General features: G+C 42.0%; 1 protein-coding gene and 1 long non-coding RNA gene across 2 annotated transcripts in view; one reads left to right on the top strand and one right to left on the bottom strand.

Annotated features, from left to right (window-relative positions):
• Positions 1-1,487: 1,487 nt before the first annotated feature.
• On the bottom strand, positions 1,488-19,037 carry LOC114678258 (uncharacterized). The gene is made up of 3 exons (XR_003729571.2): positions 18,884-19,037; positions 12,482-12,590; positions 1,488-1,660 (listed from the first exon to the last, which is right to left on the bottom strand). It is a non-coding gene; the product is annotated as an uncharacterized LOC114678258 (long non-coding RNA).
• Positions 19,038-20,659: 1,622 nt separating this feature from the next.
• Positions 20,660-26,173, top strand: part of ADGRA3 (adhesion G protein-coupled receptor A3) — a 131,633-nt gene continuing 126,119 nt past the window's right edge. Inside the window, exon 1 of the mRNA XM_015138107.3 lies at positions 20,660-21,238. Coding sequence (XP_014993593.2) covers positions 20,988-21,238 — 251 coding nt within the window. The 5' untranslated portion in view covers positions 20,660-20,987. The remainder of the gene's footprint in view (positions 21,239-26,173) is intronic.

The raw sequence follows: 26,173 nt of genomic DNA, 5'->3' as shown, positions 1-26,173 counted from the left end.
GCCTACAGTACCAGCTACTCCAGAGGCTGATATGAGAGGATCACTTGAGCCCAGGAAGTCGAGGCTGCAGTGAACTGTGATTGTACCACTGCACTCCAACCTGGGGGACAGAGCCAGACCCTATCTCAAAAAAAAAGAAAAAAAAAGAAAAAGAAAAGAAAAAAGGGTCTCTAAACATGATCCATTGGATATCTTTTCTCTTCTTCATTTATGAGTTTTGCCAGTCTTCTTTCTTGTATCTTCTGAGGTGTGGCCCTACTTCATTCTCCTCATCTTTAATCAGAGGCTTATTACCAGCTGCAGAGAACTTTCAGTCCTGTAGAGAATTATTTCCAGTCTCTGCATCTGTGATTGTTCAAAGTTTACATTATTGATGCAGACACATCATCATCTCCAGTAAAAATGGAAGGTCTTTCATCTTTTCTTTCCACATAATGCATACTCCTAGTTACTTAGAACTCAGGAATTTCTTTTCTTTCTCTGTATTTTGCAGTAATTCTAAAATGAGTTGTGGATATTAACACTATTAAACATCCTCCCTGAGAGCAAGAGTTTAGAAGTCTTAATGATTCTGCTTCTTATCTTTATGTTTATTTTATTTTATTTATTATTTATTTATTTTTGAGACAGACTCTCACTATGTTACCCAGGCTGGGGTGCAGTGGTGTGATCTCAGCTCACTGCAACCTCTGCCTCCTAGGTTCAAGCAATTCTCCTGCCTCAGCCTCCTAAGTAGCTGGGATTACAGGCGTGTGCCACCACATCTGGCTAATTTTTGTATTTTTAGTAGAGACAGGGTTTCACCATGTTCACCAAGCTGGTCTCAAACTCCTGACCTTGTGATCCACCCACCTTGGCCTCCCGAAGTGCTGGGATTACAGGTGTGAGCCACCAGGCCTGGCCTGCTTCTTAGCTTTAAGTCCATATGCCTACACTGTATTTATATTATCAGCAGAGGATGAACTACAGAGACATTTGGGAGGTCCTAAATCATTGGAATGTACTAGTTATATAAGTGAGGGGAAAAACCAAAGAGTTAAATTTCCAATATTACTTTCTTATTTCATTATATCTCATGTCATTATATGGCTAGTGTTCACCCCTACTCAAAAGAAGGCTCACACAATACATGTTCTACCTGCCTGTGAAATGAGAGAAAAAGTTATGCTTTCTTTAGGTTGTTAGTGTTTCAGCTTAGAAATTGTCAATTCAGGAAGAATATCTGGTGAAAGAGATAGTCAGACCTCAAAGACCTTGGTCCTGTATTTAGAGATTTTTCATTAGTTTTCTCTGCTACCTAGAGAGGGTGTGGCTCCCTCCATGACATTTTCTTCTGAGAAGGAACACAGGACTCTTCTCTCAATTCTTCATGGTGCAGCTGGAAGCAGACTGAAAGATTGAAAGTAATTTACTGAGTACTGAAGGCTAAAAGGTACAAAAAGGGAAAGACATACCAAAAATAACTTGCTACAAAATGATCAATTTTATGCTATTTTCTTAGTCCATTTGTGCTCAAAATATCTGAAACTCAGTAATTGATAAAGCACATACATTCATTGTTCACTATGATGGAGGCTGGAAAGTCCAAGATCATGGTTTGATATTTGGTGAGGATCCAGTCTTTGCTTCCAGGATGCTGCACTGAATGTTTTGTCCTCACCTGGCAGAAGACAAAGGGGTAGCACTTTTATAAGGCACTAATATATTCATGAGAGTAGAGCTCTTGTGACTTAATCACTTCCCTAAGGGCCCACCTGTTAATACTACCACAAAGGGGATTAAGTTTCAACATGAATTTTGGAGGGGAACCATTCAATCCACAGCAATTATATAATTTATTTATCATCTACTGGGAGGTCCTTGTAGAACTTCTTTCTTACTAGTTCCATACCTAGTTCCAGATCTGCTTCAATCAAGCTAAGGTAATTCTTCTCATTACCTAGAAATATAGTCTATCACATGACTGGACTTGTTGGAGACCAAACCCAGTAAAGTGATTCCAAAAGGAAGATGGAAATGTCCCTTTCTACCTGCCTTAGATCTGTCAAAGACACAAGCTGATCAAGTAAGGAGATTGATTTTATTCTTACTGTTGCTATAGGGAGTACACCCTAGATCTTAAGATCAGAGTTTCTCAGCAGGGTGGTTTTCCCTTAGGCTTTTATGGTGGTAATAGACAAGGTACTAGTAAACTACAGCTGAAATTGTTTTGCAATCAGGAGAGGCTTAGTTAACTAGTTAAAGAGGAAATTTTCATCTCTGTGGTTAATTTCAGGACAAATACAGTTTTAATCTTAGCTAATCACTCATGAGACAAAGAATAAGAAATTGGCTAAGGGGAAAAGAGGAAGGGTACATGTCTGGCCTTGTCAGCAGGTTGAGAAAATGGGAGAAAGTTATATGTTTGGCCTCATGTTTGGCCTTGTGTATTAGTCAGGGTTCTCCAAATAAACAGAACCAATAGAATAGAACAGAAGAGAGAAAGAAAGAGAGACAAAAAGAGGTATTTAGTGAGGTTGTCTCATGTGATTATGAAGGCTGAGAAGTCCCTTGATCTGTTTTCTGCAAGCCAGATCTGTTCTCCTTCTGTGACATTATCCAGGAAAGCTGGTGTTTTAGTTCCAATCCAAGCCTGAAGACCGGAGAACCAGGTATCTGAGGGCAGGAGAAGATGGATGACCCAGCTCAAGTTGGGAGAGCAAATTTGTCTTTCTTCTGTCTTTTTTTGTTCTCTTTGGGCCCTCAAAAAATTGGATGATATTCACCAACATGGGTGAGGGTGATCTTCTTTACTTAATCTATCAGTTCAAATGATAACCTCTTCTGGAAACACCCGCACAGACATACTCAGAAATATTGTTTTACCAGCAATTTGGGCATTCATAACCCAGTTACACTGACACATAAAATTAACCATCACACTTTATCACCCCTCCCTCCGTTTTGTTTAAGACAACCATAAGCTTATTCTTAAATAACTACACAGGGCAATGAGGAATGTCCAAATTTATACCATTGTCAAATCAGTTTCAGTTTTGTTGTTTAAATCTATCCAAGGTTGTAGTCTTTATAACTTTGCAGCAGTATTGGTGGTTAGGAGGTCAGAGTTAGGTCCTTTCAACCTGGATTCAGGGTTGTTTTTTTCCAGAAGCCTAGGTCTCTAACTTAAAATTCATGTAAGGGCTATGGTGGGATGTCTAGGGAAAAGATAAAATTGACCTGCTGGTGATAAGCAAAAGTGGATTTAATAAAACCTTGGCAGTACTTACACATATTGGATGGAATCAAATAAGAGTCTCATAAAATAAAAAAGATTATGGATCCTCCCTGACCTGCCAGTAATTATTTCATAAGGGGATAATCAATGTTGACTGTAGGGGCAGGAGTGAGGGACCATCAGGGCTCAAGTCAAGACTCTGAGTAGGCAGTTAACGTTCCTAGGTGAATCTAAGTGGTTTGGCTGGTTGGCTCACTCTATTTTTCCAGAGGATTAAAGAGGGTACAGATGATATAATTTTTGTGACTAAATGCACTGGTTGAATATCTTGGATAACTTTACTGGTAAAATGAGTGTCCCTATTACCAGAGAGGAACAAATGATTGCCCTAGTGCTCTCTCTTAGCAACAATGGTGGTGGCAGCCTGTTTGCAAGGAAAAACTTCTAAAAATTCTGAAAACATGCAGACTGTTGTTGGAATATATTCCTGTTATGAAACTTTAAGATGTGAATTAAATCCATTTGCCAATGAAGAAAGACTCCCAAGGGAGCTGGTTCTCATTCTTATCTTTACATTTTTACCAGGATTGTGTCTCTGGTAGATGGTGCAAGTTGAGGTTACCTGTTCAATATGAGGGCTTGAGGCATTCCCACCAATATTTAAATTTATGACAGGCAGCCAGGAACAAATACAGAGAATGAAATAACTGTAAAAATGTTGTACCACATTCTATCCTACTAGACATTATTGGCCTAAGGTCATTTCAGGCTAAGGGCTCCTGAGCATTCAAAATGAATTTCAAGAATTCATATTGATTTTACAGGCTGATACCAAAAGAAAAACTTCTTGGGTTAGATTCCCTCTCAAAATGGCTCTAAGTGCTTTTAATTACATTTCAAACATCTGCAGCAACAATCACAGCTCTGTCCTAGTTTTTGCAGCCCAAAGATTGACAGACACCATCGTTACTGACAACAGTTCTGATTCAACCTCAGCTTGAGTTGTGAGAATTTGTAGTTGGGAGCCTTATCTGAGCTGTCACCATTATGTCTTATCAACCACAAGCAAATGGCTATCCTCGGATGGTGCAGACTACTAAGATTGCCTTAAATAAGAATGCTGGAGAAACCGAACTCCAATATTGCGAGGGATTTTTTTACCCCTAAGGTTTAACATTTTCATTTTCAACAACTGGAATTGAATTTTCTGAATTACTTATTAGGGGAGGGAAGCAGGTGGTGACAACTTAGGAGAAAAGCTGCCATGATGGTCTTCCTCCAGGGCAGGGGTCAATCCACCATCTGTTTTTATGAAGTCCACAAGTTCCAATGGTTTATGCATTTTTTAAGTGCATAGCGAGTAAACCAAAAGAATAACAACATGAAAATCATATAAAATTATAATTTCACATGAAAAGTATATGAAACTCCAATTTCCATGGCTATAAATAAGGTTTAATTGGAACACAGTTGCATTCATGTATTGTCTATTGCTGCTTTCACCCTAGTAGTTGCAACTGAGACTGTTGTGTTAGCCAGCAAAAGCTCATATATTTACCATCTGGTCCTTCACAGAAAAAGTTTACTGACCCCTACTCTAATGTTCTGGAGAAAAGGAAAAATTCTCTCTAAAAGTCTGCCCTAATACTTTTATCTATTTTTGCCCAAAGAATAAGCTTTTGCTAGAGACCTTGTAAACCTTAGACTAAATATTTATCTTCAAGGGCCACAAATGGACAAAAGTTGGCCCTGATTCAACGATTGACTTCTCAGCCATCCCGCCATAATAACTTGATAACAGTAAAATCCTCAGAAGCACATCCTCAGGTGCCATCTGGCAAGAAATTTTAGTTCTGTCTCCTGAGAACTGAGCAGAGACACAAAGAAAATAATTATTCTCTTTTGACTCTTGGAACAGCTGAAGAGGAGTCAGCTGGAATTCCCATACTTACTAGTAAAACTCAGAGGCAACTGCATAAAAAGCTGTGCCACCAATGGTAAAAGGATATGTTTGCTCAGGGGTGGGGAGGACAGAGTGTAGCTGGGTGTGGCATGCAGGACAGGGGATTTTATGCTTTTAGTGTTAATCTTTTCTTCCCCTTTTGTGTTTAAATTGGTGTTCAACTCCTTTGGTGTTTCTGAAGGCAATTTAAGCGGGGTTAATTTAAAATACATAGAGTTCTTGATAAACAAAGGGTTTTTGAAATCTTGCTTGACAGTAAGTGATCTCATTAACTTGGCAAGGGAAGAAAACATCAAATGATCACAGGGATTTATCACTAGTTTCTGACTACGTTATTCGTAAGGAAATGCCACACTTAGGTTTCATTCTGTGTTCTCTTGTCATTCTTTCTCTGCTGTCAACACCTTCTCTTATTCCGTCTCTTCGTTTCCTTCTCCTCTCCCAGCATTTAAAAGTGGGCTTTCTTGGCAGGGTGCAATGGATCATGCCTGTAATCCCAGCATTTTGGGAGGCCAAGGTGAGAGGATCACTTGAGACCAGGAGTTCGAGACCGAAATCTAAAACTATAAAAATCAGCCAGGTGTGGTGGTGGGTGCCTGTAATCACAGTTACTCTGAGGGCTGAGGCAGGAGAATTGCTTGAACTGGGAAGGCGGAGGTTGCAGTGAGCTGAGATCATGCCATTACACTGCAGCCTGGGCGACAGAGTGGGATTCCATCTCAAAAAAATAAATAAATAAATAAAAATTTAAAAGTGGGCTTTCTTTAGGATAAATGCTACCTTATCCTTTTTCCTTTCTCACTCTTATTTTTCTACGTAGGGAATTCCATCCACACCTACGGTTTCAAATAAAGTTTATATGCTCTAACTAAAAATAATAATAATCTCTCGCCCTTGCTGAAAACTCCAGACTATTTATAACACTGCCTATTCAACATTGCCTCTTGAATGTTTAAAGTGGACCTCAGAATCAACATCTCCCAACAGCATCATGCTGCTCCCTGGCAAACCAGTCTTCCTCCAGGGTTTGCTATTGTGGTGAATGAATGGCATCCACATCCACTCAGGGAAAAAACTGGGAGTAATTTTTGACATTTTCCCTCCCTTATGTCCTCTATCCAAACAACCATGAAAATGAGTCTTGTTTCTTAAATATTGTGTCATCAAATATACCTACTTCTTTTCTTCTCCATTCCCACCTCTCTAGTTGAAGCTGCTTGAATCTCTGATCTACAGCTATAGACTCCTAATGGTTTCCCAGAATATTCTTGTGCAGTCTCTCATCCCCCTCCAATCCCAACACAGGAGTCGAAAGAGGCATATAAAAACGCAACTTTGGTTGCCTTTCCTTTGCTTTAAATCCTTCAATGACTTCCAGTTTTTACTAAAGTGAAAAATACTTTTTTTTTTTTTTTTTTTGAGATGGAGTCTTGCTCTGTTGCCCAGACTGGAGTGCGATGACATGATCTTGGCTCATTGCAACCTCCACCTCCCAGGTTCAAGCCATTCTCCTGCCTCAGCCTCCCAAGTAGCTGGGAATTACAGGCATGCACCACCACACCCAGCTAATTTTTGTATTTTTAATAGAGACAGGGTTTCACCACGTTGGCCAGGCTGGTCTCAACCTCCTGACGTCAGGTGACCCACCAGCCTCGGCCTCCCAAAGTGCTGGGATTACAGGCATGAGTCACCATGTCCGGCCAAGAACATCATTCTTAATAAACAAAGTCACAAGCCTCCCTGGATCTTAGTTTTTTCTATATCACCAGTCTTATTGGATAGCACTCTTTCCCTCTGCTTCCTTGCCCTGGTCTTTTCTCATTTTCCCAAATATTCCATTTTCTTTCCAGCTACAGGATCCTTCCACAGGCTGTTCCCTCTCCCAGAGTGCAGCTAAAATGTTATTTACTCACAATAGAACTACCTCAAGACCACTTAAGAGAGACATAATGCTACTATATGTCAAAAGGGTCTTGGTCTTCAGAGTCTCCTTCCCTTCTCCCAAGAAACTCCTTTGCCCCTAAGTAAGTTTACTCTCATGACACTTCCCCTACCCCTTTCACCACCATAGGAAATCCTGGAGGAAGACTGGTTTGCAGGGGAGGATCATGATGCTGTTGGAAGATATTGAGTCTGAGGACCGTTTTAAACATTTAAGAGGCAATGTTGAATAGGCAATGTTATAAATAGTCTGGAATTTTCAGCAAGGGCATGAGATTATTATTTTTTAGTAAGAGCATATGACTGTGCTAAAGTTAAGACATTTAAAAGAACAGTTTTAAGCCGGGCGGGGTGGCTCATACCTGTAATCCCAGCACTTTGGGAAGCTTAAGGTGGGTGGATCACCTGAGGTCAGCAGTTCGAGGTCACCCTGACCAACATGGCAAAACCCTGTTTTTACTAAAAATACGAAAATTAGCTGGGTGTGGTGGCACATTCCAGCTACTTGGGAGGCTGAGGCAGCAGAATTGCTTGAACCTGGTAGGCAGAGGTTGCAGTGAGCTGAGATCGCGCCACTGCACTCCAGCCTTGGTGACAGAGTGAGACACTCTCTCAAAAAAAAAAAAAAAAAAAAAAAAGACCCTTTCAAGGCAATGGCTACCTTCTCGCTTTATTTTTATGCTTACATAATTAAGAGGTTTCCTTCAAATTGATGAATGGAGAAATACTATCCATTCTTTTGCTTATTCCCTCTTTCAGTAAATATTTATGGAGTGTCTATTGCATGCCAGGCACTATTCAAAGTGCTGAAAATAGAGTAATAAACAAGACCAAAGCTTTCCTCTTTCATGCAACATACATTCAGAAGCTTTTATTGAGCTGAATGTATGTATATTAATCTGCAGAATGATGGATATTCACTTACAAAGGGATGAGGACAACTGAGGTACTTCATTGGACAAATAGGACTGTAAAAGTCAGGCAATGCGAAGAATATGGGCTTGCTTTCTCCTGACTTTTCTGTATGATTGACTCAATTCTCCATTTTGCCTGGCTGGTGGAATTGTTGTCTAAGAACGTTCACAGCACTCACATTGTTGGGATTTAGAGATCTAGAGATGAAAGAAACTGATATATATAATTGCAATGTAGTGTTACTAAAGATTAAATGCTTTTCAAATTTATGTTTATAATGATATGTTATGGCTACATAGAATGTTTTTCCCTGTGGTTTCTCCCATGTGTTATCTCTTCACCTTTCTAATATTGCTGGAATGTAGGGGGACAATTATTACCCTTCAATTTTGCAGGTAGGGAAACAGAAATTTAGTGAGTGACTTATCTAAATCATAATGTTTGACTAGATTTATAAGAAAATCTGATTACAGGTTAATAAGGGAATGGAATTACACCACAACCCAGAGTTGTGGTTCAAACTTTTACATGAACTGAGGATATAACCTTAGATATAACATTCATTTTACCTCTCTTGGTTTCAGTTTCTTCATCTGGAATATGAGGCAATGGGCTAGATTCATATTCAGCCAACCCTTATTAGGCACCTTTATGGGCAAGTCATCTACTAGATGTTTTCAAAGTTACATGCAATTAGGTCAGGTGCAGTGGCTCACAGTGGCATGTAATCCCAGCACTTTGGGAGGCTGAGGCAGGAGGATCACATGAGCCCAGGAGTTTGAGACCAGCCTGGGCAACACAGCGAGACCCCATCTCTACAAAAAATAAGAAATTAGGCATGGTGGCGCACACCTGTAGTCCCAGCTACTCAGGAGGCTGAGGCGGGAGGATCACTTAAGCCTGGGAAGCATAGGTTGTAATGAGCTATGATCATGCCACTGCACCCCAGCCTGGGTGACAGAGTGAGACCTATGTCTTAAAAACTGTATTTAATTTAATTTAATTGAACCCTTACAGAAAATGAAGATAACTAGGTACCAAGAAGTTAAGTAATTTGCCCAAGGTAAGCCAGCTAAGGCTGGAATCAATATGTTAATCCAGATTTCCTGACTTCAAAATCAATTGTTTTTCCTGTCTATGTAGTGAACAGATGAAAATGGTGGAACAAATGAGAAAATTACTTACATGTAGTAAAGAATAGGAAGACTGAATATATACCAAATATTTATGATTCACTAAATATATATGAGGCACTCAATGCTTATCAAGTACTTTCCTTTAAATTTAGCATTCTTGGAGTTATACAAAAATATAAATGTGTTTTGATTTATTGACATGTCAACTAAAATAATCGTATTACCAAAGTACTAAAAATGTTCATGTAATGACTAACATAATGCATTTACATTAATTTTTTTTTTTTTTTTGACGGAACCTCACTCTGTCACCCAGGCTAGAGTGCAGTGGTGTGATCTTGGCTCACTGCAACCGCTGCCTTGCGGGTTCAAGCAATTCTCTGTATCAGTCTCCCGAGTAGCTGGGATTACAGGCACCCGCCACATGCCCGGCTAATTTTTTGTATTTTTAGTAGACACAGGGTTTCACCATCTTGGCCAGGCTGGCCTTGAACTCCTGACCTTAGGTGATCCACCCGCCTCGGCCTCCCTAAGTGTTGGGATTATAGGCGTGAGCCACCACGCACAGCCTTAAATTAAAATTGTTTGTATTTCACTAATTTATACAACCAAATTATTTATAATGTAATAATGTTTGAGGCCTCTAAGTGATACAACAAACTATTAAAAAATAAATGTAGAAGTCCAAATAACAGGGAGTTATTTGTGTTATTAACATATTGGTTCAAAGGTAGATTCAAGACTACCACTGTAATTACTTTGTTAATAAAGACATAATCTCAAATATCCCTTCTCATTCTGCTTGACTCAATAAATGGATTTTGGTATATTAACTGACACAAAGGAAGTAGAAAATTTTTCCTTTGCTTAAGAAAAAAGATTTTGATGAAATTTCACGATTGGCAAATCTGCTACTGAGCCTATCATTAATAGTTATTAATTGACTGACAGATGATCATCATTACAGTTGGTATTACCAGGACAAAATCTGATAATAACATAGATAGCCAAAATGAAAAGGCATATCATAATTATCTTTGGGCAACAGATACTCAGAAAACAATGCTTTGGGGGGAAACTAGCTATATTTCTGGCGTGGGCTATATTTTCAAATTTCTCCCTAACTCTGTTCTTTCTTCTGTCATGTAATACTTTATCAGTATTTTTTAGGAATATTTAATTCTGCTATGGAAAATAAGGGGGAAAGCAAGGAGAATATATAATACCAAGTATAGAAGCCAATAGCTTATGACACATAGAAAAAGTAAGTTGAGTACATATGTGGTAAACTGGCAAAACACAGTGGAACAAATAAGAAAATTACTTATACACAGTAAAGAGTAGAAGGACTGAGTATGCACCAAATATTCACTAATTCATAAAATATGCGTATGAGGCATATGAGGCACTCAATATTTATTGCACTGAAAATAAGCCACCCATTGGTGACATACAGTCTGGCCCCACATATCCTCTGTCCAAGAGGAATAATAAAGTACATAAATGCTTACTGGGCTATTTGGCAGGTTATAATTGTGGCCAGGCATCATTGCCCCTAGATCTCTCTAATAAAGCAACTGGCCCCGTGTATTTTACATATGTTGGGCCACTTTGTTCTTAGACCTCAACTCTGGTTTTCGTAATCACACCGTCAGTGGGAAAAGCTGATGTGGCTGAGTTTGGCAAGAGAAAGACAAAAAGGTGAATGAATCCAGACAGTTCATGTGAGCATTGTGTGATATTCAGGTAATGTGATCTTTCATCTGTTTGTACCCTATGCTTCATGGATTAATCTACCCTCTTTCCTCTGCTTCTCACTGCTTTAGACTGATGTAATCAACTGTGTGATTTGCGCATCTTAATTTGAACTGTGAGCCTTCCTATTCGATGACATCTGTGCTCACCTGCCTGGTGGTATACTTGGAAACTACCATTGCATGAAAGTAATTCCCCACATGGCACTGATGGTCAATTTTTGCCTCATATTTCTTCCTTATATTTACAATTGATGGTAATTACACTGGAGTGGGTAAAGAATATACCATTTCAGAAAGGTATTTCATCATCTAAAGAGAGCATTTAACTGTCACAGGAATACATTCCAATAATAGTCTGACTGCAGTAGACAAACAAAAGAAGAATTCATGGTTCAGCAGGAAAAAAATCATAGCACTTTAAAACTGATTCCAGTTCAAGCTTTCATTTTGAAAGATGAGATATAGTGACTTGTCGAACGTCACTATTTCTAGCAACTAGAAAGACAGAACAGGAGCTAATGCTGTCTAAAGAAGCTAGAGGTTATTTGAGATACTACTGCTGTTCCTATCTGGATCCTGAATAGTGACCAACCTCATATGATAGCACATGCTATGTAATGCCCAAAAATATAAACTAAGCTGTCAAAATTAACAAATTAACATTAAATGATGCAAAAATGAACAGAGAATGTCTGTTTATTAACAGGGCTTAAAGAGGTGTCATTGAGACATTTCAAATGCTAAAAATTGCTGTTCTGCTGTTAATTTCATCATAACTAAAGATTTCCATTTGACTACAGAAAACTGAACTTTGAGTTAGTCATCTCAAGTTATTTGACTTTAGCTGGGAGTTTATGCCTAGTTATTCAAAATATTTATTTCTAACAAAACTTTTAGTCACTAGCCAATATAGACAAGGAACTGTGATGTTTAGAACATAAAAATGAATAAAATTTAACTATGTGAATTAACAAGTGTTTTTGAGTTCTCTCTATGTGTCAGGCACTGTTCTTGGCCCTAGAAAATCGTAATAGCAGTGACTTACACCTGGGAATATTCCTTGTTGATAAATAAATCCAGAGACTTGATTGGCAGTTCAACTATCACCTCAGGGACCTAGATGGTTTCTCTCCTTCCCCTCCCTTTTATTATGTTGGAATTTTCCTTTGGGCTGTTTGGTGGTCACAAAATACCTGCTTCAGCTCCAGGTCTCACAGGTCAATGTCTTCACAAGACCATGTCCAAAGCATGAAGAATGGGTGTAGTGAGAGAGAAGTCTTCTCATGGAAGCCTCTTTTCAACACACACACACACACACACACACACACACACACCCCACTCCATCCTGCAGCCTCTCAGTCAACTTCCCCTCACATTGGTGTTGACCAGAATAACTTTCTAAGATGTTGGAACTATGCTATAATCTACGTTGTCCAAAATGGTATCCACCAGTGGCATGTAGCTTGTGATCACCTGAGTTATGGCTAGACTGACTAAAGAACTGAATGTTTAGTTTTATTTAATTTTAATTAATTAAAATTAAAATATATACCTAGGCACAGTGGCTCAAACCTGTAATTCCATCACTTTGGAAGGATGATGCAGGAGGATGGCTTGAGTTCAGGAGTTTGAGACCATTATGGGCAACATAAGACCCCATCCTGTAAAAAAAAGAAAATTAGCTGGTCATGGTGGTGTGTGCCCATTTTCCTAGCTACTCAGGAGGTTGAGGCAGGAGGATTGCTTGAGCCCAGGAGTTCGAGGCCACAGTGAGTTAGGATCCCACCACTTCACTCCAGCCAGGGTGACAGATCGAGATCCTGTCTCAGAAAATAAATACATAAATAAATTTAGTTACCCACATGTGTCTAGAGGCTATGTGAAAGGAAAATAAATCTTGGGACCCCAGAATCACTAAGCTAAAGGGAAAAGACAAGCTGGGAACTGCTTAGGGCAAACATGCCTTCCAGTCTATTCAAAGTCATCGCTCTGCTCACCAAGATAAATGCATATCTGATTGCCTCCTTTGGAGAGGCTAATCAGAAACTCAAAAGAATGAAACCATTTGTCTCTCACCTACCTGTGACCTGGAAGCCCCCTCCCTGCTTAAAATGTATAAAGCCAAGCTGTGCCCCGACCACCTTGGGCACGTGTCATTAGGACCTCCTAAGACTGTGTCACAGGCACATGTCCTCAACCTTGGCAAAATAAACTTTCTAAATTAACCGAGACCTGTCTCAGATATTCTGGGTTCACATCTACCATATTGAACAGCCCAGCCATTAATTTTTCTTGGCTAGGACTGGGCCATATGACCACTAACAGAGGCTGAGAAAGTTATTACACCTAGCTCTAAGGGAGAAAAAGTTGCTGCTCTGTGGCAGCAACCAACAGTGTGTGCCATAAAAAGTAAATAAGAGCATCATAGAGCTGATATTAGTGGGGGAGGCTAACAACATAAAAATGTAAACAAATAAGAAAATAAGCTCTGTGCAGGTTTGGACAAGCTGTGAAGATTAGCAAGATTCCATCGAGATAATAAGTCTAGATTCCAGAATAATGCAATAGGGAATAATGGAAGGTGGGAGGGAATGATTAAAGAAGCAGGTAGGCCGGGCGCGGTGGCTCACGCCTATAATCCCAGCACTTTGGGGGGCCAAGGCGGGCAGATCATGAGGTCAGGAGATCGAGACCATCCTGGTTAACACGGTGAAACCCCATCTCTACTAAAAACACAAAAAATTAGCCAGGCGTGGTGGTGGGTGCCTGTAGTCCCAGCTACTTGGGAGGCTGAGGCAGGAGAATGGCGTGAACCTGGGAGGTGGAGCTTGCAGTAAGCCAAGATTGCACCACTGCACTCCAGACTGGGCAATAGAGCAAGACTCCATCTCAAAAAAAGAAGAGGTAAAGAAAAGCTCTCAGAAGCTCATAGTCTGGTATAGAAGAAAGACAGACATGAAAAAAAATTATTAACGATACATATGGATACACACATATTTTATATAACATGTATACTTAGATATACATACTCATTGTTTACACATATAAATATATATATTTAGACACATACCTACACACAGAGTTAATACAGTTTCTCTATTAAGAAAAAAACAAAGCATATTTGTCTATTTCTCTTGACTCTCCTACGAGCCTTACATAACACAGCAAGACAGGATTCGCCGCACAGAATCACTGGAATGTGGTCCATCTACCATCCTTAAAGCAACAGTTGATGCAATACAGTTCTACTGGACAGTGTATGCCTGAGTATGGTTAACAAGTGATTTCTATAGCACTTTCTAAAGTAGAACAATTACACACAGTGAGAACTTTCACAGGACCTATTAATTTCTTCAGTTGCAAATGGTGTGTGCTCTTGAGGCCTGAGGGAGGATCAGCAGTAGACAGACCTGTCTGGCGAGAGGCTCTCCGGGCTAGGGTAGCTTAATTCAAGCTTAGATTTTGGTGTGACTGAGGGGTAAGAGACAGTTTCAGAAAGTGTCATCCTCTGAGACCTTTGTTGTAACTGTAGATAGGATTATTTGTCATGTCCTCATAAACTCATGCTGGGATACAACAATAACTCAAGGTTCTGGGCCTTCGAATGACTACAATGCTGAAAAATAGTTTTCTAAAGTTAGTTCCAGTTTTAATACACTAGTGTATGTGATCTATAAAGACCTTTTGTTTTTTTTCAAAGATAGTATGAGTGATTTCTGTGCAACAGTGGCTGAAATGATCCCTATAAGAAAAACATTTTCTCCATATTAATCCTTGGATTCATGGTACCACTTGTGATATCTCTTTTTTTTCCTGAAAATTCTGTACTTTTTAATAACTTTTTCAACTACAGTAAAAAGTAAAAAGAGGACATATACCAAATTGATACTAGTATTAGTGGTAAACATTTCACAATAGACACATACACTTACTTCAACGATAGACTTCAAAATATTCCCATACTTTAACTTCACATGACTATTTCTGGCTACATCAATATAAATGGTTTTTATGGTTATTAAAAACTATCATATTGCTATATAGGTTGCATATCTTATCTCAAACGCTTGGGATCAAAAGTTTTGTTTTGTTTTGTTTTTGAGACATGGTCTTGCTTTTTCACCAGGCTGGAGTACAGTGGTGATGTCATAGCTCACTGCAGACTTGAACTCCTGGCCTCAAAAGATCCTCCTACCTTGAGCTCCCAAAGTGCTGGGATTACAGAAATGAGCCACCATAGCTGGCTAGAAGTGTTTTTAGGTCGGATTTTGGAATATTTGCATATATATAATGAGATACTCTGGGGGTGAGACCCAGGTTTAAAAACAAAATTTAATTTTCATATACACCTTATTCACATAGCCTGAAGGCAATTTTATACAATATTTTAAATAATTTTATACATGAAACAAAGTTTGTGTCTATCAAACCATCAGAGAGCAAAGATGTCCCTAGCTCAGCCACCCATGTGGATAATCTGTGGTTGTCTGGCATCACCATCATTCCTGACTCTGAATGTGTATGCTACTGATAAGCTATCATTTTCTCACATTTATTCACACATAAGTACTTAACAGTAGAAAACATGACATACCATTAATGCAGGGAAAAAATAAAGTGTTCAGGATAACTAAGCAGCAGAATAGCATCCCCAGAATACCTCCATCAGGTGTTAAATAATAACAACAACAAGCAACAGCGATGTTCAGTCTCCACCTGCGAGACTGTGTTTTGATTATATAGTTACTGTACACTGTTTTTCACTTTTTTAGGTAAGAAGGAACCTTAGAAATAGTTGAAGGACTAGAAAGTGGGTCCTCTGAGGCATTCAGCTGGATGTCTTTTTAAAATGTTTTCTCCAGTCATCTGCCCCATTAACAACTGTTTCTGTCTTAGAAGTCCCTCTTTGATTGTATAAACCAACATGATTTCTTGTTCTATTATGAATGAACATTGCTGTAGTCCTTCAGTAAGCCCATCACAAATTTTCACCTTGTCATTTATAGGCACTTTCTCTTTCATCTTCATTGTCACTGATTATCATGATCATCTTGATTCAAAACCATTTCAGCTACTTCATCATTGGTCAACGAATGAACAACTGGAGCCTCATTATACATGATAAACATTGTTTGATACTCACTTCTTCCTACTTACAGACAGACATTGGGGGTATATTTTTTGCATGTGTAAGTAGATCAGCCATTATTTTTTTTCTCACTTGACATACACAATCCTTCCAAATCATTACCTTGTTTATCGTCACTGAACATAGTTGCAGGCCAGAGGTTGTGCCAGGCATGCACAACTCTGTCTATAGTTGCTATGTTCCAGGCATAGGCAACAGTATGTATGGCATCCTTCGTCCTAAACTTTATTTTATTTTATTTTTTGAGATGGAGTTTCGCTCTTGTCACCCAGGCTGGAGTGCAATGGCATGATCTTGGCTCACTGCAACCTCCGCCTCCTGGGTTCAAGCAATTCTCCTGTCTCAACTTCCCTAGTAGCTGGGATTACAGGTGCCCACCACCACGCCTGGCTAATTTTTGTATTTTTTTAGTACAGATGGGATTTCACCATGTTGGTCAGGCTAGTCCTGAACTCCTGACCTCAGGTGATCACCTGCCTCGGCTTCCCAAAGTGCTGGGATTACAGGTGTGAGCCACTGCGTCTGGCCTCATATTAAACTTTTTTTGAAAACCTCCACACCCATTCTTCTGTTTATTGCTGCTAGAATGCTGTTCAAGGAAGTATTTTTATATTTATCCTTCCATGCTTTAAGGATACCCTGGTCACATAGCTGAATTAATAAAGTCACATTTGGGGAGAAGTACATGGCATAAACATGATTTTTGATAAGAATTTCAGCTGGTGAATAAGCAGAACAGTTGTCAAGGAATATAAAACCTTGTAGTCGTCATCCAGTTCAGCTTTCCTGCAGTGAGTGTATGCCTCTGGTACAAAATGTCTGTGAAATCAATCAGAAAAGAGGTCATTGGTGGTCCATGCCTTTTTGTTAGCAGAATAATGGACTGGTAAGAAATTCACTACTTGAAAAAAAGAGAGGACAAACTTTTGCCTATCACAGCAAGTTTACACTTATGCGTGCCTGCGACATTAGCACATCCCAGCACAGTTATTCTGTCCTTGGCATTTTTAATTCCTATAGAGGCTGTCTCATCTGCCACAGTCAGCGTCTTTCTGGGGCAATAATGCCAAAATAGTGATGTTTTTGTCAGCATTATAGACTTGTTCTGGTACCCAATTTTCATCAGCGATGATATGGGCAAACTCATTAATGACTTTTTCCATAACTTTCTGATCAGCAGACACTTTATCACCACAAATCCTTAAACATTTAATGCTGTGTCTTTGCTTAAACATCTGCAACTACCCTGTTGAACAGTCACAGTTCCTTTCAATTTCCAATTCATTGTGATAGATCTTTGCTTGTTTCATGATCAGCATACCATTAAGCGGCATGTGGTCACTGTGATGCTGATGGATCTACTTTTTCAATTGAGATCTTCATATTTTGCATCATACAATGTTTTTCTATTTTTCATTTACTTGTGTTTATCACTTTTAGCATAGATCTTCAACAATTTATCCTTCTGTTTCTTCAGATTACACATGGCGGCCACTCTGTCACCATACTTTTCTGTAAGAAATTTCATACCTACACCACTGTCCAGTTTCTTTAACAACTGGACATAATAAATGCTTCTTTTTCTTATTGCTGATACCCACAGGATTAACTGCAGGCTTTTTTTGATATTTCTTTTTTTTGTTTTTTTGGAGATGGAGTCTTGCACTGTCACATAGGCTGGAGTGCAGTGGTGCAATCTTGGCTCACTGCAACCTCCATCTCCTGGATTCAAGCGATTTTCCTGCCTCAGCCTCCCGAGCAGCTGGGATTACAGGTGCCCGCCACCACACCTGGCTAATTTTTTGTATTTTTAGTAGACACGAGGTTTCATTATGTTGGCCAGGCTGGTCTCAAACTCCTGACCTTGTGATTTGCCCTCCTTGGCTTCCCAAAGTACTGAAATTATAGGTGGGAGCCACTGTGCCTAGCTTGATATTTCTTTTTTTTTTTTTTTTTTTTTTTTTTTTTTTTTTTTTCAGACGGAGTCTCGCTCTGTCGCCCGGGCTGGACTGCAGTGGCGCGATCTCGGCTCACTGCAAGCTCCGCCTCCCGGGTTGACGCCATTCTCCTGCCTCAGCCTCCCGAGTAGCTGGGACTACAGGCGCCCGCCGCCTCGCCCGGCTAATTTTTTGCATTTTTAGTAGAGACAGGGTTTCACCGTGTTAGCCAGGATGGTCTCGATCTCCTGACCTCGTGATCCACCCGCCTCGGCCTCCCAAAGTGCTGGGATTACAGGCGTGAGCCACCGCGCCCGGCCTTGATATTTCTTTATACCAAAAATATCTTTACACCACAGAGCAAAGAAAAAGAAAAAACAACAACAACAAAAAACAAAAAAAAGCAAACCCACAGCGCGTAATGCATGTAGATGAAGTCCCCATGTAGGCATTGTGGGGAACTCGACCTTGGCAAATCCAGTCTGCACACGGGCCATTTGATTACCTTTGGGGCGCACGCTTGCATGGGGGAATCTGGGCATGCCCTGAAAAGATATATATCAGTAGAAAAAGGCTGGGAGGGTCTTTTTTCCCTTGGGGATGCTAGTAAACTGCGTAGCGTGTCTGCATTTTGATGGTGACTCATCACATGTGGTCAGGTGTGGGGTTTTCCACTTGAGGTATTACTTGTCGGAACTTCAAAAGTTTTGAATTTTGGAGCATTTCAGGTTTTGGATTTTCGGATTAGGGATGCTTAATGCTCAATCTGTAGTAAGGTTTTATCTTAATCAAAAAGCAGATAATAATTTTGTTAGGGAATAATAGTTCTTTAGATAAATTCAAGAGAAATGTGATCCATTTCACCTACCTTAACACAGAGGCACCAGTTTGTCTTCTAAGGTTATTTATAGATCTGAAGTCACTTAATGGTGGTGCTCATCTCCCACTTTTTCTTCCCATCATACTGTCTGGGTTTGTGTTGTTCAACACCAACAGCGGAGCCACTGGGTATTTAAATTCAACTGTAAATTAATTAAAATGAAATGAAAAATTTACTTCTTATTGCATACTATCTACTTTCCACACACGATGTAGCCACAGTTGGCCACCATATTAGACAGTAAAGAACTAGAACAGTTATACAATCACAGAATGTATTATTAGACAGCACTGGACATTGTTGGGTTGGGCAAATGAACTGCTATTCAAATTTAATACAATAGTGTATGATAAATGGAGACCATTTATTTACTTCCCATTGAGAAAGCTCTAGTCAGATAAATCGATTCCTGGAAATTGGTCCCTAAGATAAATTTTGTAGGGGCCAGAGGCAGTAATGCCCTTAGACTCAAGCAAGAAAAACCGTGCTCTGGGCCCTCCATTTTAGAGGACACCAACCTGACTCTTCTTATGGGGTGAAAAATCTCCAGGCTAGCACCCAAAGCCTGGGTACCACTATGTCCCCAAGACCCAGGACCCTGGAATTCCCTGACTGATATTACCAAGGCCACTTCTTGGCCCTGAGCTAGCTTCCTCTGAGAACTGTCCTCCCAATGAAGGACCCAACAACTGGTATAGGCACACCTGGGCTCGAGAGGCCGACAAATGGTGGCTGGTAGAAAGTGTGAACAGAACTTGGTTTTGTGGGCTGCAGTGTTCACACACAGGTACAAAAATCCCTTCTTGTCCTTGAAGACAGCTGGGCACAGGACGCAAAGGCGGTGAGGGTGTACAGGCCAAAGATTTGGATCTGACTCTTTCCCACATGCTGTGTTTCAGGGAGAAACTCCAAAGTGTCTGAGAATCCTGCTTACAAACCTTCCAGGTTGTAATGGAGGTAATTTCTCAAAGCAGGAGCACAGAACATACTTTATTAGCATCATAGAATCCTTGTAAAATTTCAAACATAGGGTAGGTAAGCCCTGGGCTTGCAAATGTTAGGGCGAGGCTAGAAGTCAGAGTAATCAATTCTGTTAGGGTTTCTTGGAGGGTTCTCTCATTATTGCCCGAACTGGTGAACATCTCAGGTATCTTTGCCTGTCAAATTTCTTTCAAAAGGCAGCCTTTCTAGTGAGGTCCAGATGCATCCTCTAGAGTCTATCGCTGTTGTCGCTGAAGGCCAGAAACAGTTTCAGATTGTTCACCGTATTGAAGAGGAACCTGTTTCCTGGCTCGAGTGTATTTGGGACAAATGGGACTACCACAATGAGGTGAGAAGGCGATTCCTTCAGAAACACTTGGTTTTGGGTACTTTCCCCATAGGGATGCTCAGGGAAATTCCCTGCTCTTCTCTCTACTCCATCCTCCGGGTCAGGCTCCTTGGGCCACATGGGCAGTCTCCAGGAGCGCACAGGACGGCTTTGTCCTGTGCCCGTGGTGCAAGCGCGGTGACGGCGAAGGGAAACGAGCAGAAGAGTGGCCACCGCGGCTGGAGTTTGGACTCGAACTTTCCTTGGCCCTCTCTACGAGTTACCGCCTTCCCGCGGGCTCCCCACAACTCCTGCCCGGAGGCCAAGGCCCGGGCGCGCACCGGGTCGGAGTCGGGCTCGGCAGGTCCCGAGAGCGTGCGCCTCCTCTCCGGACTCCCGGGCAGCCGCAGACACCGGGAGAGCAGGAGAGCCGGGGAGGAGGAGGGGCAGGGGCGGAGGCGGCCGGCGGCGGCGGGCGGGGAGGAGCCGCCGCGGGTCCTGGCCAGGGGAGGAGGCGGCGGCGGCGGAGGAGGAGGAGGCGGTGCTCGCGCCGGGCGGTAGAGCAGCGCTGGGACCCGTGCGGCCGTGACCCCCGGCTCCCTCGAGGCCCAGCGCAGCCGCAGCGGACAAAGGAGCATGTCGGCGCCGGGGAGGGCCCGTCCTCCGGCCGCCATGAGGCTCCGGGCGCCGCTGAGCCCGCGCCGCGCTCCTGCCCGCCCGGACTTCGGGGCGGCCCGCTAGGCCAGTGCGCCGCCGCTCTCCCCGCAGGCCCCGGCCCGCAGCATGGAGCCACCCGGACGCCGGCGGGGCCGCGCGCAGCCGCCGCTGCTGTTGCAGCTCTCGCTGTTAGCGCTGCTAGCGCTGCTGGGAGGTGGCGGTGGCGCCGCGGCGCTGCCCGCCGGCTGCAAGCACGATGGGCGGCCCCGAGGGTCTGGCAGAGCGGCGGGTGCCGCCGAGGGCAAGGTGGTGTGTAGCAGCCTGGAGCTCGCGCAGGTCCTGCCCCCAGATACTCTGCCCAACCGCACGGTCACCCTGTGAGTATTTTCCGGGACGCCCGGTCCTGTGCCGCTCGGCTTTTTCTTACCTCTCCGCTCAACTTTGGAGAGGGGTCCTGCCGGCACCCACGCGCCTTTGTGTGGAGCTGTAGGTAGGGGGTGGTGCTAGGAAAGACCTCGTGTGCTTGGCATGGGTGCAGTTCAGGGAAAGGCAAGCGAATCTGCGTCTGAGCTGCCTCTCAGCTCCACTAGTTTGCAAAGTAAAGTTTTCGGGTTCTCAGGCGCGCCCCGCGCTGTCCCGGGCGCAGCGCTTTTGGGCTGTGCGGTGTGCCACGTGAGGATGCAAGTAAACACGCAGTCGACAGAGTTAAAGCTCATTCATCCTGGGCTTGGGCTTCCAGAAAACACAATGCTTGATTACAAGCGCCAGTCCTTCTGCTTCTTTGCAAATTAAGTTACACTTACGTGGTAGAGTTTACAAAACACAAGGACTGTGTGCGAGCCGAAACCCCAAGACGCTTCCTTTGCCTTTTGCTATCTTAGTTTTATTACAGTTAAAGAACACTTTTTAAGATAGAGTTGTTATTAAGGGCTGGAAACATTTCAGATCAATCTGTTTATGTACCTTGCAGTCCCGTTTTCGTGCCTGTGGGGGCTCATATTTAAAAGCCAGGAACTTTGGAATTGAATACTGTGGGTTTATTGAGCCTTCCAACTCGAGGGATTTTTGATTTTCGGATTGAGTTTCCACCTGGAAGGAAAAAGTTTGGTAACTCACTTGTGCTGGGATTCACGGTTCAGTTTTGCAAACGTAGTTCTGCCAATTCTAGCTGAACAGTTGGCCCCAGTGACTGTCGAGTTTGTTTTCAGAAGGATGAATTGGTTTGGAAAGTTTTGAGTCTAAGTGTTTCTCATGGGTATTTTGTTCAACTGAAATGTGAGTCCCTTGGCTCGGGGTTCCTTTATGTTGTTTTGGTTGGTTTCCTAAAAAAAGAATCAAGGCAGCCACTATACAAACATGAATGCAAGGGCCGCAGCATGATCTATGAGAACACTTAAAGTATCGTTTTAAATGTAACCCAAATTCAGCAGGAGTATATACAGGTAGGCCAGGTATACATTTCATTACTAACACCTTTGTTTACCCTTCATTTCCATTTTTTGAATTAGGAAACATTCAACCATGAAAACTGTGTCTATGTGTTTATGGAGGCCTGAAGATGGGTGAAAGAGTTTTTGTTTTGTTTGACTCCTTTACTAACACGTTACCATTTGGTGGTGGCAGCAGTTATATTTATGTATTTCTTAGCCAGATTCTTTGAAGTGGAAATTTTCGGTATGGGACTTCAATTACAGTGCAAGTGGAGAAAATTCCAATGTTGGAGGAGATTTTCTTTGTTACTCTGCAAAAAATTAGTCATCATGCAGTTGTGTTATAAACATTTAGGTTTGGGGTCAGTTAGTGGCGTTTACGTTGACTCATGTTTAGGTGCAGTTTTTCTGACCTAAAAGTGTCAACAATTCCAGCTGGATTGGGTCAACTACTAGTAAATTGCTGATGTTGCTTTGCAGAAAAAAATAGGGGATATGGTGGTAAATTGATTTTCAGCATATTATCGATTAAACTATTTTACTACTTTTTTATGAACTGGTTAAAATATAAGTATGAAATGTCATTTTAATCCAGTTTTTTTTTTTTTTTTTTTTTTTTTTGCCTGAAAGCTTTTTAGATGAAAATAAAATTAAGGTTGGGCATGGTGACTTACACCTGTAATCCCGGCACTTTGTGAGGCCAAAGGGGGTAGATCACTTGAGGTCAGGAGTTCAAGACCAGCCTGGCCAACGTGACGAAACCCTGTCTCTACTAAAAATACAAAAATTAGCCAGGCGTGGTGGCGTGTGCCTGTCATTCCAGCTACTTGGGAGGCTGAGGCAGGCGAATCACTTGAACCCGAGAGGTGGAGATTGCAGTTAGCCGAGATCACACCACTGCACTCCAGCCTGCGTGACAGAGTGAGACTCTGAGCCAAAAAAAAGAAGAAAAGAAAATTAATAAAATTAATTTAGTGAATGGGAAGAAGATGCTATTAAGGATCAATTAAAGCTGTTCTGCGGGTCGTGGTGGCTTACGCCTGTAATCCTAGCACTTTGAGAGGTGGAGGTGGGTGGATCATCTGAGGTCAGGAGTTAGAGACCAGCCTGGTCAACAAGATGTGAAAACCCCATCTCTACTAAAAATACAAAAAATTAGCGGGGCGTGGTGGCGGGTGCCTGTAATCCCAGCTACTCGGGAGGCTGGGGCAGAAGAATTGCTTGAACCCGGGAGGCAGAGTTTGCAGTGAGATGAGAAGGCACCATTGCGCTCCAGCCTGGGTAACAAGAACGAAACTCCGTCTCAAAAAAAAAAAAAAAAAAATGAGGCGTTATTCTGGCTGAAGAGGGTTCAAGGTATATGAGTCCCCCGTAGAGGGGTCTTGTGGGCCAGTTTCGTCATTTTACTGGGGAAAGAGTTAGAGTTACTGTAGATAAGGGACTCACCAGAATTCTCATAGTAGAGCAGCATCTGAGTCCACATCCCAGATGCTGAACCCAGATTGCAGTTCAGATGCTTTCTCATTCCTTGCCTTGCCTTCATCTTAGTTGAGCACAGTTTTTGTTGAGCGGCCCCTAGGTAGTAGGTAGCGTGTTGAGGTTTGGACTGTGTGTTAGTGCCTAGGGCTACTGCAGATTACTATGGACTTGGTGGCTTGAAACAACAAATTTATTCTCTCTGGAGGCCATAAGTCCAAAATGTATTAGCAGGGCCATGCTGTCTCTGAGGACTTTAGGAATAATTCATGCTTGCTTCTCTCATCCTCTGGTTTCCCTTGGCTTGGGGCAGCATCACTTCTGTCTCTGCATCTGTCTCCCCTTGGCCTTCTCCCTGTGTGTCTGTGTGTCTCAAGTCTTCTCCTTTCTCTTTTAAGGATACCAGTCATTGAATTTAGGGTCCACCCTAGGTCCAGGATGATCTCATCCCGAGATCCTTTAATTAAATACATCTGCAAAGACCCTGTTTACAAATAAGATCACGTTAAAAGGTCAGGACTTGGACATTTCTTTATATGAGACACTGTGCAGCTCACGACAGAATACAAATAAAAACATGGTCTTTCTTCTCCAGGAACTTACAGATATTTGGGGAGAAAGATTCACGACTAAGTCTCAGAACAGTAGGGTCAATGCTCTATTACCAGGGTGCACATGTAGCAAAAGAAACCCAGAGGAGGGCAACCAAGGCCTTCTTCTTCCTCAATCCTAGTGGGATTGGGGATCCTGAACCAATTCTGGAAAGAGGACTCTGGGGCGGGCGCAGTGGCTCACACCTGTAATCCCAGTACTTTGGGAGGCTGAGATGGGCAGAACACTTGAGCCCAGGAGGTCAAGACCAGCCTGACCAACATGACGGAAACCCCATCTCTACTAAAAATACAAATATTAGCCGGGCGTGGTGGCTTGCACCTGTAATCCCAGCTACTAGGAAGGCTAAGGCAGGAGAATTGCTTGTACCCGGGAGGCGAAGGTTGCAATAAGAAAGAAAAAGATAACTGTGAAGAAAACGGTGAGGGGACAAAGGGAGGAAATGATGGGGTTGGAAGTGGGGGACCCCAGGTGCCCACGGGTTTGGAGAGGACAGTATCTGGTTATGCTCTGTGCAGTTGGTGTTGCTGGAATGTCAAAGGTAAGTGTTTAGTGCCCAGGGTGGTCAGAGAGGAGTCTGGAGGGGCCAAGCTGAGGACGACCAGGCTCCCTGGTTTGAGCCTTTATCACTTAGGTGTGGCAAGGCGTTTTCAGCTGAGTTGTGATGTGGCCACAGAGAGGAAAATTAACTAATGGGAACTGGGAGAATGGCAAAGGTGGGATAGAATTTATTTTTTTTAATCACGAAAAATAAAGCTATTTCTCTTTAGTGGATGAACTGGTCTTCATCGTAGCCTAAAAGTCAGACCCTTCAACAGTATTGATGAGCAGCACTTGTTTCTGTAGCTATGCTTTAAAGAAAGGTCTGGCAGAAATCCTAGGCTTAACTGTGTGTTCCCTGTGTCTCAGGTAGACTTTTGTATTGAGGGATTAAACTGCTTCTGTTATTATAACACACAAATTGAACAAAAATTTACCTGCGTTTAATGTTTTCATTGAAAATATACTTATTTACTGTATTTCTGTGGTTTATATGAAATCTTGCTCAATAATGTAAGTTTTGAAAGTTCTGAGAATTTCAGTGATAGAAAGTTTTACGAATTTATCACTGCCTTTCTAAATGTGGGTTCCTTGTGATGCTACATGGTGATTCTAGACAAATAAAAATATATACAAAAATTACTTGTAATTTGTCAGATAACTTCCAGGTTTTTCTCAGACTAACACACTAAAATAGTGTGTAGAGTTTTGGTTTTTCATGTTTGTTATCAAAGAACTAATAATTGTTTTGGACATCGCCCGTGTTGCTCAGTACCAAGGAAAGAAATGCTTGTATTGTTCAGAAGCTTACATCTAGTTGGGAGGACGGATTTGCACAATAGGAAGCAGACATTTAGGGAACCATTAAAAGACTATCCCTCATTAAGTAATAAATCCTGTGCTGGAGACTGTTTCAGTGCTTCAGGAAGCCCAGACAGGGGAGAGATCAGTGTGGCTAGGGAGTCATTGGAAGGTATTTTATTTTCCTGGAGAAGTTAGGACTTGAGCATGGCCTAAAGGAAGGGAAGGATTGGATTGAGTGGGGAGATGGCATTCGGGAGGAAGGGTGGCAGGTGGTGGCTGGCCCACTTGAAGTGGAGAGACTGTATCGGGCGAATAGTGGAGAGAGCTTTTGGAACCATTTGCCCGTATGTGGTATTTCAAACACAGGCCTGGTTGGGGTCAGTTAGGAGAGAGTGCAGAGAGGAGAGGAGGTGGCCCAGGCAGAACCACACTGGAACATGGAGGAACATG

This window comes from Macaca mulatta, chromosome 5 (genome assembly GCF_049350105.2).
Source record: "Macaca mulatta isolate MMU2019108-1 chromosome 5, T2T-MMU8v2.0, whole genome shotgun sequence".
Taxonomy (NCBI): Eukaryota; Metazoa; Chordata; class Mammalia; order Primates; family Cercopithecidae; genus Macaca; species Macaca mulatta.
This window is presented reverse-complemented; position numbering and strand designations above follow the sequence as displayed.